Here is a 15,779-nt window from a genome sequence, read left to right as displayed (position 1 = left end):
ATTACTTTGCGACGAAGTTTTGAATGGTTGGCTAAAATCACTTTTGTTTCTAGAGAGTGTATTAAAAAAGTTTCATAGCGAATTCTATGGCTAAGCGGTTGGATAAGGGAAGAATGTGTATACCCTACATTATAAAATACAACGTTGAATATAGTATTTTTCACCCTTGCCCAAGAGTCGATAGAGAGGGACAACGGTAATATTAATAATTGGTTAAAGAAATGTTCGCTGGTACCCCCATGCCCCATGGTTGAACTTGAACACGAGAGCAGAGGGAGAGGCAGTCGGGTTGGTTGAGAGTGCTGACGGCGCGGCGGACGTGCTCGCCTCTCCTCCGGCTCTCCCTCTCCGCATGCCATTCCTGGCAACGCATTACCGGTATTTTTAGCCGCCGGAGGAGAAAACCAGAGCTCCTGGCCGTTCCTCTCTCCCTTCTCACGGGCGGGCTCCGTCTGACTGTTCCGTCCATCCACCGCCCGGGTCGTCGTCTCCCGTCTAGATCCCTCTCCTGCAAGGTTTCTCCGCGGTATGCTCGGTTCTTTGTGGTTTCCCTTTCGGAATGTGCTGGTGCGGTGATGGTGTTTTGATCTGTGTTCGTCGCTTTGGTGGATCTGGTCGTGCGCAGAGTGGGCGGAGAAGATGATGGGCGGGTTCCTCTCCAGGGTCCTCCTGTAAGCGCTCTCTTGCTCCGAATCTTGTACCGTGTTCTTTGTAGATTGACATTTTGAGGTTGGAGCCTTATCAGAGGCACGAGTGTTCGGGTTTTAAATTTGTTTCCTTGAAATGGGGATTTGTGTGTACCCATTTGGAGAGTTCGGTCTTTCTCTTCGATTAACTTCATCCTTAACCTTAATATACTGCTTTCTTCAAAAAAAAAAAAAAAAAAAAAAAAAAAAAGAGAGGAGATGCGTTCCTTATTGTCGATTTGTCCACCTTCTTCTTCGCCGGAAAATAAGGCTGAGAACACGCAACCATTCAAAAGTATTTTATTGTTCTCGAGGAGCATGGGACCAAGTTTTCAATGCATTGCACAACGGTCAAAGGTTCTGTTCGTTTATTCTTCCGGTCCGACTCATTCTTTTAGAAGATGATGTTCTAATAATCATATTTCTTCAAATGCTTAAGATCGGAGAATACTGTAGATATGTCGAATTGTTGTGCTCTTTTTATCTTTGACCTGCTTCATCAAGAATTAGATTTGATCCTGTTCATCTGTGTGTTGATGAATTATCTACCGTTTTGCTGTAAGCGCATCTAAAATGTCAGTCTATTGGAAGATACTTTGATACTAAAACCATGCGTCTTTAAATTGTCAGCTTTTCTTTTTGTGGTTTATTACTTAATAAACGGAAAAATAAAATAAATAGTGTTTTACTGAAATGTCAACTCACTATGAGAAAGAACAGGCTTTTGTCACAATATACAAGTGCTAACATGCCATTTATCTTCATTTGATATGTCAATTTCCTGTAGGTTGGCTTTTGGCTATGCCTATCCTGCCTATGAATGCTACAAGACTGTTGAACTGAACAAACCAGAGATTGAGCAGCTCATATTTTGGTGTCAGTATTGGTAAGGTGTTTCAATAAAGAGTTATTATGTGATCGTAATGTTGACTTCCATGAACAATCTGCCAAATTTAGTTTTGTTTCCTGTGTCTAGGATTTTAGTTGCCCTGTTGACAGTTTTGGAGAGATTTGGAGATTTTACAATATCATGGTGAGACTGCGCAAGGTTGTGATTTTCTTCAGTTCATTGACGAGACTCTTAACATTGTGTGCGCTCTTGTTGAAGGCTACCGCTTTACTCGGAAGCAAAGCTGATGTTCTTTGTATACTTGTGGTACCCTAAGACAAAGGTACTTAGTTTGTCCTTTGCTTCTATCTTACAGTTTTTTTTTTTTTGGCACAGGACTGATGTGTGCTTTCATTACAGGGAACTACATATGTTTATGGGACTTTCTTTAAGCCATATATTTCTCAGCATGAGAATGAAATCGACCGGAATCTCCTTGAGCTGAGAGCTCGAGCCACCGATATGGTTGTCCTTTATTTCCAGAAGGCTGCTTCGGTAGGACAAAATACTTTCTTTGACGTTTTAAAATATGTTGCCGCCCAGTCACCTTCTCAGAAATCAAGGCAGCGCCCTCATCAGGTGTGGATCAAATGCACTATTACTCTTTTTTTGTCAAAAGTTTCCATTGCATGATTTGTTGTTCAGTGTCCATCATGTTTACACAGATCCTCAAAAAAAATTTACTGTTGTTCTATGATGCAATATTGACCATGATGTTATACTAAGTTTAGCAGCTATGTTGTTGAAAGATGCATTTGCTACTGCTTCCAAGTGGTATTGTTTAAGCAGCTACTGCTTCCAAGTGGTGTTGTCAAAAACGTGGGAAAGCTGCGTTCATTTCATTAAGAGAGAAAGTAGTACATAGGGAGAGACTACAAACACCCCTCCCTGGAACACGCTCACACACCCCAAATTAGAAAGTTTTAAGTGCTCGCCAGTTTTTATTATGACTAAACCACCACAACAGACTAAGCGGCCAGCTAAGTTGCACGGATACGGATACGCGTATCGGTATCGGAAGGATACGGATACGCGGATACGGCAATTTCCTAAGAAACCCGATACGCGGATACGTTTTACTGTTTTTTTAATAAATATAGATAATAGCGCATATTAAAATTGTGAAAGAGTGATAGTAAATTACCTTGCAATAGCAAGTACCAGCCAAAGCAAAGACCAGAACTCCGGAAGCATCTCCATTCTTCAATTGTCCATTCTCGAGTTCTCCAAGACTTAAGTCCAAAATTTGCACAGAAAAACCAAGTAACCAACTATCAATCAATTTATTACTAAAACTTGACTACTTGAGTATTCACTATCTTGCGGCATCTGATCACAACTAGTTTTACTGGAGGGTGTATATCTCCTTTAGTCCTTTGTTTCTCGTTCATGTAATAATTGTGCTCACAGTTTAACTCATTTGGGAGTGAATTGGGATCTGGGTTATTCTGCTGTTTGGACTAACAGCCTCCCAAGTCCCAAGAGTTTGTAATGAGCCTTGTGGACCGTCATCTCACTGGACATGTGGAGTAATAAAGCTACGAACTTATGATAAAACAAAACAGCCAGATTTCGTGATGCACATGTACTCCAAACTTAATTCTAGGCTCCCCACAAGGTTTGCCAAAACGTTCACCGCAGGGAGGCCTAATGGGATAGCTTAGCAACAAGAGGAATCTGACAATGTAATGTAACACTTCTGAAAGACTGAAACCCCCTTCCCGAAGAACCCAACACTGACCTTGACGGCCGTCTCAATGAGGCTCTTGCGCTGCTGTGCGTCGGAGATGTGGCAGACGGCGCCCACCGCGGTGATACCCTTGGCCCTGAGCCCCTCCCAATCAGAAAGAGCAGCAAGGGAAATCCCAAAGCGAGGGCAGCAAGCAAGGAGGGTAGAATAGAAGAAACGACAAGATTTGCCGGCTCAGCTGGACCTGCTTGCGGGAGGAGATGACGGCGGCGGCTTACCTCACCACTTTGGAAGGGGAGCTCGCCGGAGGGATTGGAGAGGCCTCGTCGCCGGCACTACCTTGCAGACCTGCAAAGAGAGAGGAAGAAGAGGTGAGGACGGACCGATGGAGAGGATCCGTGCGGCTAGCGGAGTGGAGGAGGGGGTGCGCTGCAGGCCTGCAGAAGCAAGGGGAGGGGAGGAGCGGTGCTGTACTGCTGTGGACGGCGCAGACCCGGGCCACCGGATCCACGAATTGCGCAGACTCGGGCCGACAAGGATCCAGCCGTGGGAGGAGGCGATGCGCCTAGACTCACCCGGAACGGAGGTAGCGCGCCGGAGAGGAACGGTTTTCGCCGGAGGAAGCGGTGAGGCTGGTGGCGCCTGGAGGCGGAGGCGGAGGCTCGTCGCCGGTGGCTGGCGGCTGGCGGCCGGTGAGCGGGATTGCGGCGCGACGCGCGGGCGCAGCCGTGAGGGGGATTCCGACTGCGGGCGTGCGGGACTGAGGTTGGCGTGCGGGACTGAGGTTGGCTCCGTGGGCTTCTACTGGGCTGGGCCGTATCGGGACGCAGGATACGTGTCCGGTGGAGTATCCGATTTCAACGAAAATAATACAAAATCGGATACTCGAAGGATACGTATCCTAGGCGTATCGGACACGTATCCGTATCAGATACGTATCGGATACGCGATACGCGTCTTCAGTGAAGTATCCGTGTAACATAGGCGGCCAGGGCGATTGACCAAAGGAGGAACTCCTGGAGCGCATGGGCCCATGCTAAACACCAAATGCTACTTTCATTAGCAACTGTCTGCAGGGTCACCGATATGTATGTACATATTTGGAACATATCATAAACTGTGACAGCATGTCAGCATCCTTGAGTTTTATGTATTTTGGTATCTTGAACCTTCCAAAAACAAACCGATTTGCTGATATTTCATCCAAAGGATATCACAAACACTATGTATTTTGGTATCTTGAACCTTCCAAAAACAAACCCATTAGCTGATATTTCATCCAAAGGAGATCACAAACACCATAACACATATACACTTGTACTGAATACCTGCTAAATAAGCAAGGCACTTATGGTCGTTTGCTTCCTTTTTGTCTTGCTTAACTCGGTAGGTTCATAGTGCAAATTGTCCAGTGACGCTGCCAGCACCATTCTTTTCTTGAGAGAGAGGTAGTATGACTCTTATGTTGGATGGCTGAGAGAATACTCAGGATAAAAGGGCAGACCCAGTGCCGGAGGCTCCCACATGAGTGGGGTTTGGGGAAGAGAAAAACCGAGGCAAGCCTTCCCCCGCAAAATCTCCGGAGAGGCTGCTTCGAACCCGTGACCTGGTGACTCAGTGAGACAGCTCTCACTACTGCACTGTCCTTCTAAGAGAATACTCAGGATAAACTCAGAAATTTGCTCCATGTAGGCATTCCTTCTGTATGCCATAGGAAGAGATGTAGTACAAGAAAGGTCTTCTAAATCAAAAGATACATGATTGCTTGTAGATATTCTTTTTGGTGTATCCTTTAAGTCCGTCAGTTCAAAATAAGTCACAGAAATGTGTGCTCTGGTTTTACTGATGTGGTAGTGTTATCTTGTTACCCATGTTGAAATCATGCTTTGATGTCTTCCAGGAATCACAGCAACCACAACAGCAGCAACCACAGGTGCAGGTGCAACCTCAAAAACAAGCAGCACCTGTTATGCGCAGAGCAGCATCTATTGCTGCTCGGCAGGCAGCAATGGCACAGCAATCTCAGGAGACTAAACCCATTCCATCTTCGCCCAAGATCAAGCGTCAAACATCAGGGAAATCTGGTTCGGTGGCACCCACAAAGCATGCAGCAGCTGCATCCACACCAAAACCTGGCGGTAGCCCAAAGAAAGGTGAGGTCAAACCTGCTGCTGACCCAGTTCAAACTCCAGCCGCAAGTGCCGATTCATCAAAGTCCGAGCCTAGCGCCCCACCACTCCCTGAAGCCGAAGGAGTAGACAAGATGGCCATTGACGAGGTAAGTGGTGATGCTGCAGAGGACGCAGAAGAGCTTGACCCTGCGCTCGAGGAGACGCCGATGGAGGAGACGATCCGTGTGACGCGCGCCAAGCTAAGGAGGCGCACGGCCGCTGAGGATCCTGCTGGGAATTAGCTGCAGGCCGTTGTTTTCCCTGCACATTGTGTTGATCTTTTTTTTTTTGAGTTTTAGGCTGTCATGCTGTTTGGTGGAATGGAGATATGTTGTTGTTCACTTGGTTCTTGTGACACAGAGTTAATTATCTTATTTATGTGTTTTCTTAGTGCCTTTTTTCTGTGATTTCAGTTGTAAATAACACTTTCGCTATGCATGGCATGGGCAACGTATGCCTGTAATTGCAACATTATACACTTCAATCTGGTGACTCCCTGAGTATCTTCAAGATGTCATTCAACACAGTTTTCATCCGCTGGGGCAAACGAGAGCAGTTGTTTTTCTATCATTCTCTATGTACCAGTACTTTGTTTGAATCCTTGGGGCACGCTGCAGTTAGGCCTGTTTAGCAGTGCTCCTCTAGAGGAGTTGGAGCTCTAGAGAAGCCACTTTTGCAGCTCTGAGCTTCTCAACTAAAAACGGCTCTGGCTCCTCTACCGCTCGAAAAAAAAATGTTTGGTGCAGCTCCTCTGAAGATGGGTATAGCTCCTCTACAGAAGCTGCTATTAGAGCAACTCCAAAAGTTCATCTAAAAATAGCTAGCCAAATTCTTTGTGTTTAGCCATTGTGTAAAATAGAAAAGTCATAAAAAAGAGGACTCTACAATAGCCTAGCTATTTTGGCTCTTCTATATTTGAAAACAAGCCACGTCAACATACCTGTCATCCAAATCCCAACCGATCCTAGTTTTGTGGCAACAATTAGATCCTGCGGACTGCTTCTCCCTCGCGAGAATAGGACTCCGTGGACTGCGTCTCTCCCGCGAGAATAGAACTCTGCGGCCTCTAGGTTTCGACTTCAGACTGGCGTTCCAGGTTTCGACTTCAGACTGCACCACGATACACTGATTCTGGCAGCGACGGACTGCTGCCTCCGCACGAGATCAGAGTTCCCCGCCATCTGTTCTATCATATGTTGCCCTGTTCTGTCAAGTAAGTTTTCAAACACTAAATTAGTTTCTTATATTTCAGAATAGAGATGCAAACACTGACGACCTTGAGATGTACGATGTTTATGCATGGTGTTCTGGTGTTAATTCTTGCTTGAAATATTTATTTAGGTCACATTATCTGATGAGCAAATTGAGGTTGTAACATTGCATGGGAAATGATTACCAGACATCTTATTTTTCAATCCTTGTGTAGGTGCTCGAACAAATTCCTGGGATTCTCCTAATCAAAGGTCTATAATGGATTTGGAAGATGTGTTGAATGAAATGATGGATTCGTCGTTGTCGTTGTCGTCTTCGGATGATGACGATGAACTTTATATTGTGGCAGCACACATAGTGTTAGACATTGCAAATTCAGCATGCCATCGTGGTTCTATAGAGGGACATCATGTTTTGAATCGTGATAGGCAGTCGGGACACATCAAACTGTATGAAGATTATTTCTCAGATAATCCTACGTATGGGCCGAGCTATTTTAGGCGCATGCTAATTTTCTCATATTTTGTTCAATTATGTTTAGCGCATGCATTCAATTGTGGCTAATTTTATATCGGGTGCCACAGGTTTCGAATGTGACATCATGTATTTGTACGTATAATGAATGCTGTTGAGGAGTATGACGACTATTTTGTGTAGAAGAGGAATGCAGCCGGAACCCTAGGACTATCTTGTTTGCAGAAGGTGGTAGCGGCATTTCGGATGTTAGCTTATGGAGTAGTAGCTGATGCTATGGATGACTACATCCGTATTGGGGAGAGTACTCCTCTAGAAAGTCTTAGAAAGTTTGTCACAACTGTTGTTCAAGTATTTGGACCTGAATACTTGAGGTTGCTTAATGAGCATGATACTGCTAGATTACTTGCAATTGGTGAGAGTAGAGGTTTTCCTGGCATGCTTGGTTCCATTGAATGTATGCTAAGGAGCTAGAAGAATTGTCCTGTTGCATGGCAAGGTATGAATATGGGACATGAAAAGGAGCCTACAATTATACTAGAAGTTGTTGCTTCTAAAGATCTCTAGATTTGGCATGCATTCTTTGGGATGCCAGGTTCATACAATGATATAAATGTTCTTCAAAGATCTCCTATATTTGTAAGGCTTGCTGAAGGTCAAGGGACGCAGGTAAATTATACCATTAACGGAAATGATTATATGTGGTAGAACCGCCTAATTTAATGCCTTTCAGGAGTACTTGTCTTCCATTAGACACTAAGTACTCAAGGGAGGACACCAAATTATGCAGTTCCGTCGAGCACACCCTAAGGGAGAACCCAAAAATCCACATTTTTCCATCAAGATCACAAATGAGATAATAAAGCTTACAATATTTTAGCAATTTCTTACATCACTTTTCATACAACATCAGAGTATAATATTTAGAAAAAAAGTCTATTTTTGGCCGTCCAACTATGGCTGCAGTTTTGTTTTAGCCCTCTAACTCGAAAATAAGACACGCGCAGTCCCTTAACTCTCAAAACCGGTTAAAATTGACCCTTGCGCCCATTCGGCCATGGTTTTCGCATAGTAAACCCGCCACGACCCCGTCTGTCGGGCCTTTCCCTCTCACCGCCAGGTTGGAATCGCCTGTCATCCCCCTCCCTCTCTTCACAGGCCCCGCCTGTCATGCCTTTCCCCCAACCTCCCGCCCTGTACAGCTGCGCGCTCGCGCGTGCGGGTGCGTGCGCCAGGGAGTGGCGCAGGGGCACCCATGGCCTGCCTCGGTAGTGCCCAAAGACAGGGGTCGCCGAAGCTTCCGGTAGCGGCACAAGCGGTGTCACCATGGGTGGGATTGGGGAGATCTCAGGGGTGTCGCCGCATCCTTCTCTGTTTGACCGAGCAGAGCTCGCCTGCCGCCATAAAGTGTGCATGATGTTAGAGTGACATCATCAAGCTCACAAGAGCAGAGCAGAGCATGGCCGGCTGCTGCTTGCTTCGCTATGCGTGCGTGCTGAGAGGGAAGGGGTGCCGAGTGTGCGCTGTAGCCTGCTCGGTGAGCTAGGCATGGAACTAGAGAGAGTCGTGGAGGGATTGGGATGTTCACCGTGTGATCTGTTTGGTCGGAGAACTGATGGAGGTGGTGCGGTGGTGACTGTCCACGACAATGGCTACGGCGGCGAGTTGCTCGGCTGTGCTGCTGGCTTGGCACAGAAAGGGAAGGGAGGATGGAGACAAGGAAGCACAAGTCGTGTCATAGGGGAGCTCGGCTGAGCTGGTGCCGAACGGAGCGGCCAAGTCTGGGTCGTCGGCGGCGGGGTGACTGGCTGCAGGGCGACAACGCGGTGGCCCAGGCCCCTAGTCATGGTAGCGCAAGGTACCGTCAGCCACCGGCGTGGCTGCGATGTGGCCCCAGTGCGGCTGCTACCGGCGTGGGTGCGATCGGCCTAGGCGCAATCAGGGGTGGTCGTAGCTTGGTCGGAGGTGACCCATGGCCGGCTGTCCACGTTGGTGGTTGCCCTGCCCGTGAGCAGCACGGCTCGCGCGACGCTCGTGTTGAGACCCGACGAGCTGTGCTTGGCCTCAGTGTCCCCGAGGCTGGCCTCTTCTCGGCCGAAGGGAGCCCGGAGCAGGCTAGCCATGGGCACACATGACGCAGCCATGCTGCTTGTGGCTCTACGATGAGGCGGCGTAGATGAGCCAGTGAGTGGGGACCAGGCCAGCGGTGAGGAAGGTGAGCGCCACTCGCCATTGCCACTCGTAAATGTTGGCCCTGTGTCTACAGCGAACACACGCCGCTACTCCTCCTCGACCCGCGCTGCCTCTTCCTCGGTGGTTAACTGGTTATGGCGTCGGCCACGGATCCCACGCAGCCGTACAGGGCGGGAGGTTGGGGAAAGGCCTGACAGGCGGGGCCTGCGAAGAGAGGGAGGGGATGACAGGTGGTCCCAACCTAGCGGTGAGAGGGAAAGGCCTGAAAGGCAGGGTCGTGGTGGGTTTACTGTGCGGAAACCGCGGTCGAATGGGCGCGAGGGCCAATTTTAACCAGTTTTGAAAGTTAAGGGACTGTGTGTGTCTGGTTTTCGAGTTAGAGGGCTAGAACAAAACTGTAGCCATAGTTGGAGGGCCAAAAATAGACTTTTTCCTAATATTTATTGTTATAACAGCAGAATGTAATCATGTTATCAGAGTCATGAACAATTTAATTTAACAGCGGAATATAAACATATGATCGGAGTTACAGCGGAAATAAATATTTATTCCTGACATGGTGAAGCATTGATATATAAACTATGACAACAGATTATAAAACTTACATTTATAAAAATATTTAGTGAAAGTAATAAATAAAACTATGATCGCAGCGTAAAGAAATCTTTTCTGAGCCCATCAGGAGGAATCCACACACAAGGTTCAGCTCTAGAATCATCCTATCACCTACAACAGGGAGAAATAAAACCCTGAGTACTCAATTGTACTCAGCAAGACTTACCCGATAGGAGGAAAGAAAATACTCCAAGGATATGCAAGGCTATCTGGCTGGTGGGTTTATTGCATCTGCAGGAGCATTACTAAATGTGCGTCCTTATATTCGATTTTATTAGCAGTCAACATTAGTTCATTAACCAACCATTCTATGTAAGCACCTGTGCTACTTTCAAGCAGGTGGTAAGCAATCAGAATCATTTTACCAACTTTCATCTTTCAGTTCTTACTACGGTGCTAGAGTGTAGACAAGTCGTACCGACATGGCGGCGATTCACGAATCAATGAGCCCAGCTGGGTACCCCGAAACACACGCCCCGCTTATACCCCAAGCACAAGAAGGACCAACCCACTACCCTCCTGTTATGGGGTCCAGGTCCTCATCCAAACTTGGACTCCAAGCCCTCACTCCTGAGTTCTGAACTCAGAGCGGTGCAAGGACCTCCACCCAAAAACCATCATGAAAGTCAGTCCGGAAAGAACCAGAACCTATGACAAGAAAGTAACAAGTCTTCTCTACTCCCATACCCAAGTATGTGCTCGGGATAATAAGTTTGTGACTTGTCTAGAGTCCAATACAATAGTCGGTCCTTAAAATACATAGACAGGGAAAACAGTGTAACCAAGCTATGTCCCGTTGGCCGCAGGACATAACGTCTTACACCCACCAATACCCAAACCATATCCCTGCCTGGTCTCTATTTTTCCTTTCACCATTTATATATTCCAAGTGATAATAATACAGTAATATATTTCCTATCTCTCGCGAGTGACAGGCAATCACTCGACTTCTACCGGAGTCCTATAGCATAGCAATCTACACAATTCTATCATACTAGTAAGACTCATAGGATGAAGATATATATATATATATATATATATATATATATATATATATATATATATATATATATGTAAGTGGGTTTCATTCAACTCCTTAAAAATTAATGCACAAATATAATTTAAAGTGCAGAAAAGTAGGGGTTATGCAATGGTGCTTGCCTAGGTAAAATATAACCAAAAGTTAGCATTCTATCTCCATGATATGATCCCTAGCACCATCTTTTCAGCTACTCCAGTTGATACCATCGATCCACCGTCGTTCCTATTATGATAGGTATTGATGCAAATGCGTAGATGTAAATAATCAACGACAGTCGAAATGCTTAGAAATCCGATCACGCCTCACAAGCTAACGAGATAGCTCTAACGCACTAGTCTACGTATCAACATCGTCGAGAAAGGTGTCATTTCCCAACAAGTATTTTAGTTATATAATTTCAAGGTGTTTCTTTATTTTATTCATTTGATTTACTATATTTGAAATAGGACATCATTATCTATCTAGCAAACTAATTATTCTAGAGCTACAAAAATTATAGTGAGCAGCTAATAATATTAGTAATTTACTGTAAAATTTTCAGAGTCAATACTATCACCGATTTATCATAAAAATTCCTACAAGTTCACATTTTAACACTATTAAGCACGTTAAAATAATTACAGCAACCCTAGAAATATTTTAAAACTTGATGACCCAAATATGCTAATAGATAGATTATGATTTTAGGAACTTAACAAAATTAGTTTCATAATTTTTGGACAACTACACAAATTTATATTGATTTTACAAGTTTATTTATAAAACTAAATTAACAATTGCTTAGAAAACTAAAGGGGCCAGCGGCCACCTAATCGACCCAGCGGCCCAAGGCGGGAGTCCACACACACGCGGCCTAGGCACGGCGGCACGTGACCACGGCGGTTGCTCGGTAAAGAGAGGGGAGCTGACGGAGGCAAGGAAGAGCAGGCGCGCGAAACAAAACGAGGAGCCGTGTGTGGCTCGCCACTAACATCTTAAACACGGCATGGGGCAGGGCGACCTGGCACAACGTGGCCGGCAGGGCAACATGGCGCAACGCGAATGAATTCGATGGTTGATGGATTCAAAGTAGGGGGTGCACCACCGTATTCAAGCGGCTAGGAGGCAGTGAGGCAAGGACAGCAGCGGCAGCAGCAAGGACGTGAGAGATCATGCAGCAGCTGAACACATGGCCGTCGCGTGGCACTGCTGGCTACCTGCCTACATGTAAGACGACACGACGCGGATGTGAACAGCGATACATCGTTGGCAACTCCAAAAGATCTAAATCCTATCAACTTCCATCACTAAATATCTCACGCTATAGCTCATACTCCATACCCAGCTATGGAACAAAATATTAGGGTGTTATATAATTATTTTGCGTAAAACAAATCGCCACAAACAATGCTTTAAAATATAATTTTTTTATTTTTACCGTTGACGCGAGAAGCTGGTTTTTAAATTTTAATTTTGATTTTTGAGCTGGCAAAAACCCTAGTTAACAATATTGGTTCTCCCAAAACCCAAGTTGTGTTTTCATCTACTCGACTCGTATTTCAATTTTTATTAAAACCCTAAACACACGTTCTATATTATTATTGCTTTATAAAAATTACATTTTAAGTCAAACTATTAACTTATCCATATAACTAGGGATTAGGTTTTTCATTACTGCATTTGATTAGACTAACTCACTATACTACTAGATCTATTTCTCTGACCGTAATCTCAGTGCTAAGCGAGCTCGTAACACCAAAGGTGTTACATTATACAATAGGTTATTATATAGCAGATGGTATATATCCATCATGGGCCACATTCATGAAGACCATAGCTGAGCCGTGGGGTAATAAGAAGTATTTTGCAAGAGCACAAGAAGCTTGTCGGAAGGATGTTGAAGGAGCATTTGGAGTTCTACAATCTCGCTTTGCCATCGTTCGAGGGCCAGCTCGTCTGTGAGATGAAAATACGCTTCAACTTATCATGACAGCTTGTATCATTATGCACAACATGATTGTTGAAGATGAAGGAGTTGATGAAAAAGATTTTAGATATGATGATGTGGTAGAAAAGGTGACTATATCACACGATGATATACCTAAGTTTGATGAATTTATTCAGAATTACAAGAAGACAAGGACAAGGAAACACACACAATGCTTCAAACCGACCTTATCGAACACTTATGGCATAATTTTCTAGATTTATATACAAATTATATTGTTGAATGATTCCATTTACTATTACAATATCTAGGCATTTTGTATTAGTTTGAGGACCTATCTTCTTTATCTGATGTAATAAATATTGTAATAAATCTGATTTTGAGATGAGGATGCCACTCAATTTACTTAATCTGTCTTTTAATAGTTCAATGGAAACTGCTCCTTTACAGAGTACACATCAAAGACAAATATCAGTTCATATAACAAGGGACAATGCAAGAACATTAGTCACACTATTCTGGAAATCTAAAATGTGAGAAAAATAGACATGTCTTAGACTATGCTGGAAATCTAAAAATTGAAGAAGATGGTCCTAATTTTCGAGCTATGTTGCAAGTATTTTAGCCTTTAGGTGCGCATAGAACTATTGCTGATCGGTTGACATAGTACTTGTATCAACATTCATAATTCTTTCTTATTCTCTATCCTGCTCGAAGTCAAACTTTTTTGGTTAAGTTTTAACCTTTCTTCCTGCAAAGCAAGGGTTTTTGGGCACCTCTCCTCTTTCTTCAACTCCCACTCGTGTTTCTTCAATTCCTTCTCCACATCAGCATCTTTCTTTTTCGCCAACAGATAATCCAATGCTTCAATGATGGAATGTTGCCGTAATTTGTCTTTCTCCTTCTTCTTCCCTATAGGCCTGTCCAGCGTAGGCACTGTGGGCTGACTATCATCAACATTACTACCGACAACTAGTTGTGCAGAACTTGATTTCGCAATGGTTTTTTGCTTTTTGGGCACTAGTTTCTGAGTTCCACTCGGGTTGTTCCTATTGATCCACTTGGCTTGGTCTTTCAATTTTTTCCAGCAATGGATGTACGGGAAATTTTGGTGCATCTTGCCTTCTTCCATGAACATGGTCAATGCATTGGCTTGCCGCAAATAACACCGAGAATGCATGAGGTAGACAGACATAATATACAATTGGAAGGGAAAGGTATGTTATCTAACCTTATCATCGATAGACAAGCCACTTTGATTTCTACCCTCTACCTTTGAAACACAACCAGCAAAGATGTTCATATCATGCAGTATACCGGACCAACGGCTTATTAGGGAGTTTTGCATCCGATCAGAAGCGAATGTTTTGTTGGAATGGAAATAATCATATATTCTTTTCCAATATGTCAAATGTGGTTGATCAGCTCCATGCATTGGATCCAAACTCACATTTAGCCATGCTGAGACCAACATTAAGTCCTCGTCTTTGGTGAAATTTTTGCTCCTTTTCTGCCCTTTCACACTTCCAGGGGCCTCCTCACATGCTGGTGTTTCATTAGTATGTGTGACATTATCAGACAAAGCAGCAGGAGTGCAACCCCCTATAATCATGTCGGTGAAAGATCTTTCTAAATCGATGCCACCTGAATTATGATTTCAGCAATTAGAAAAAACCGAAGCGTGCTAGATAAGCAATAGTTTCAAAATACATGCTTTCACCCTCGTGAGAATAGGACTCCCATGGACATATAAAGTTGAGGACTTTAGAAGAACTACATGCTTGCTTTCTCTATCGAGTGTCCATGACTGAACTTTGTCAAGTAAAGCTCAGTGCAATTTTCAGAGCTATCAAGGCTCTTCTTTTGCATATACTCTCTTCAGAACATTGCCTAGCTGTGCAACAACTAATCAAAATACCTAAGCCCCAAATTAACTTGCAATTAGCCGTGCAGAAATGACTTCCAAGAATATAGTTACAGAGGCAAGAGAAGATCACTTAAATTGTTGAATGCTTTTAGGGCACATGTAGCTCATTTTAGATTTCTAAATATGAGTGGAAGAGCATTGTGCATGACTGTTTTTGTCCCAAGTACAGTAGTAGCTGGAAGCAATTCTATGATTTTGTCTAACATGTCATTGATTTAAATCTAAACACTTTCCTTTCAGTGGCAACACCAAACACATTTCGAACACGGGTCATGCATTCTTCAGAAACCATATATCGCAACATAGAAACTTAAAAATTGCATATAGGTCTGTCAAACTCACCAGAGCTCATGTTGGGGAAGGAGGTCTATGCAGTGGCCGCAACATTGGGAGGAATAATTCACTGCCGCTGCCTAGGAACCCCTGCATTTCCTAACCAAACCAATGACGGTGACTCTGATTGCTCCTACCCGCCAGCCACCGGGAACATAGGGAACAAGTACATAGAAGCAGAATTGGGGTCTTCCCAGCGCATAGTGGGTGGAGCCCCATCAGATGGATGCGACATTCTGAAGAAACACATACAGATTAGAGACATGCAAGGGTCAGAGAAGGGGCGGCTGCCTGCTGCGCGTGTTGGGAACGAGTGTTCGAGACTAGGCACACCGACGAGCACAAGGGTAAGGACGTGGTACCTAGCTATGGCGATGGCGTGTATGGGGAGGATCAACTGAGGGAGCCTCACCGATGGAGAAGGACCGTCTGGAGATGCGTCGACGGGGAAGGCCTGTCTAGAGGCGCACGGATGGGGCAAGGGACGTAGGGAACCACACGGATGGGGGACAGAGGTGAAGCACATGAACCTCAGGATACAAATCACTATGTCATCATCTTCCCATTGGTTTGTGATCCCCATACACAAGCTTGTATTTTATTCATTCATATATTGTGCT

General features: G+C 44.7%; 1 protein-coding gene and 1 pseudogene across 1 annotated transcript; one reads left to right on the top strand and one right to left on the bottom strand.

Annotated features, from left to right (window-relative positions):
• Positions 1 to 311: 311 nt before the first annotated feature.
• On the top strand, positions 312 to 5,946 carry LOC136540288 (putative HVA22-like protein g). The gene is made up of 7 exons (XM_066532289.1): positions 312 to 526; positions 626 to 671; positions 1,474 to 1,572; positions 1,663 to 1,719; positions 1,795 to 1,858; positions 1,936 to 2,154; positions 5,166 to 5,946. The coding sequence occupies exons 2-7, from the start codon at positions 640 to 642 to the stop codon at positions 5,676 to 5,678; spliced, it is 984 nt and encodes a 327-aa protein (XP_066388386.1). The 5' UTR covers positions 312 to 526; positions 626 to 639; the 3' UTR covers positions 5,679 to 5,946.
• A 7,597-nt stretch (positions 5,947 to 13,543) lies between these two features.
• LOC136537326 (glutathione S-transferase T3-like) lies at positions 13,544 to 15,178 on the bottom strand (annotated as a pseudogene).
• Positions 15,179 to 15,779: the final 601 nt, after the last annotated feature.

Source organism: Miscanthus floridulus, chromosome 2 (assembly GCF_019320115.1).
Source record: "Miscanthus floridulus cultivar M001 chromosome 2, ASM1932011v1, whole genome shotgun sequence".
Classification (NCBI taxonomy): Eukaryota; Viridiplantae; Streptophyta; class Magnoliopsida; order Poales; family Poaceae; genus Miscanthus; species Miscanthus floridulus.
The sequence above is the reverse complement of the archived record's forward strand: the minus strand, read 5'-3'. Positions and strand labels throughout refer to the sequence as shown.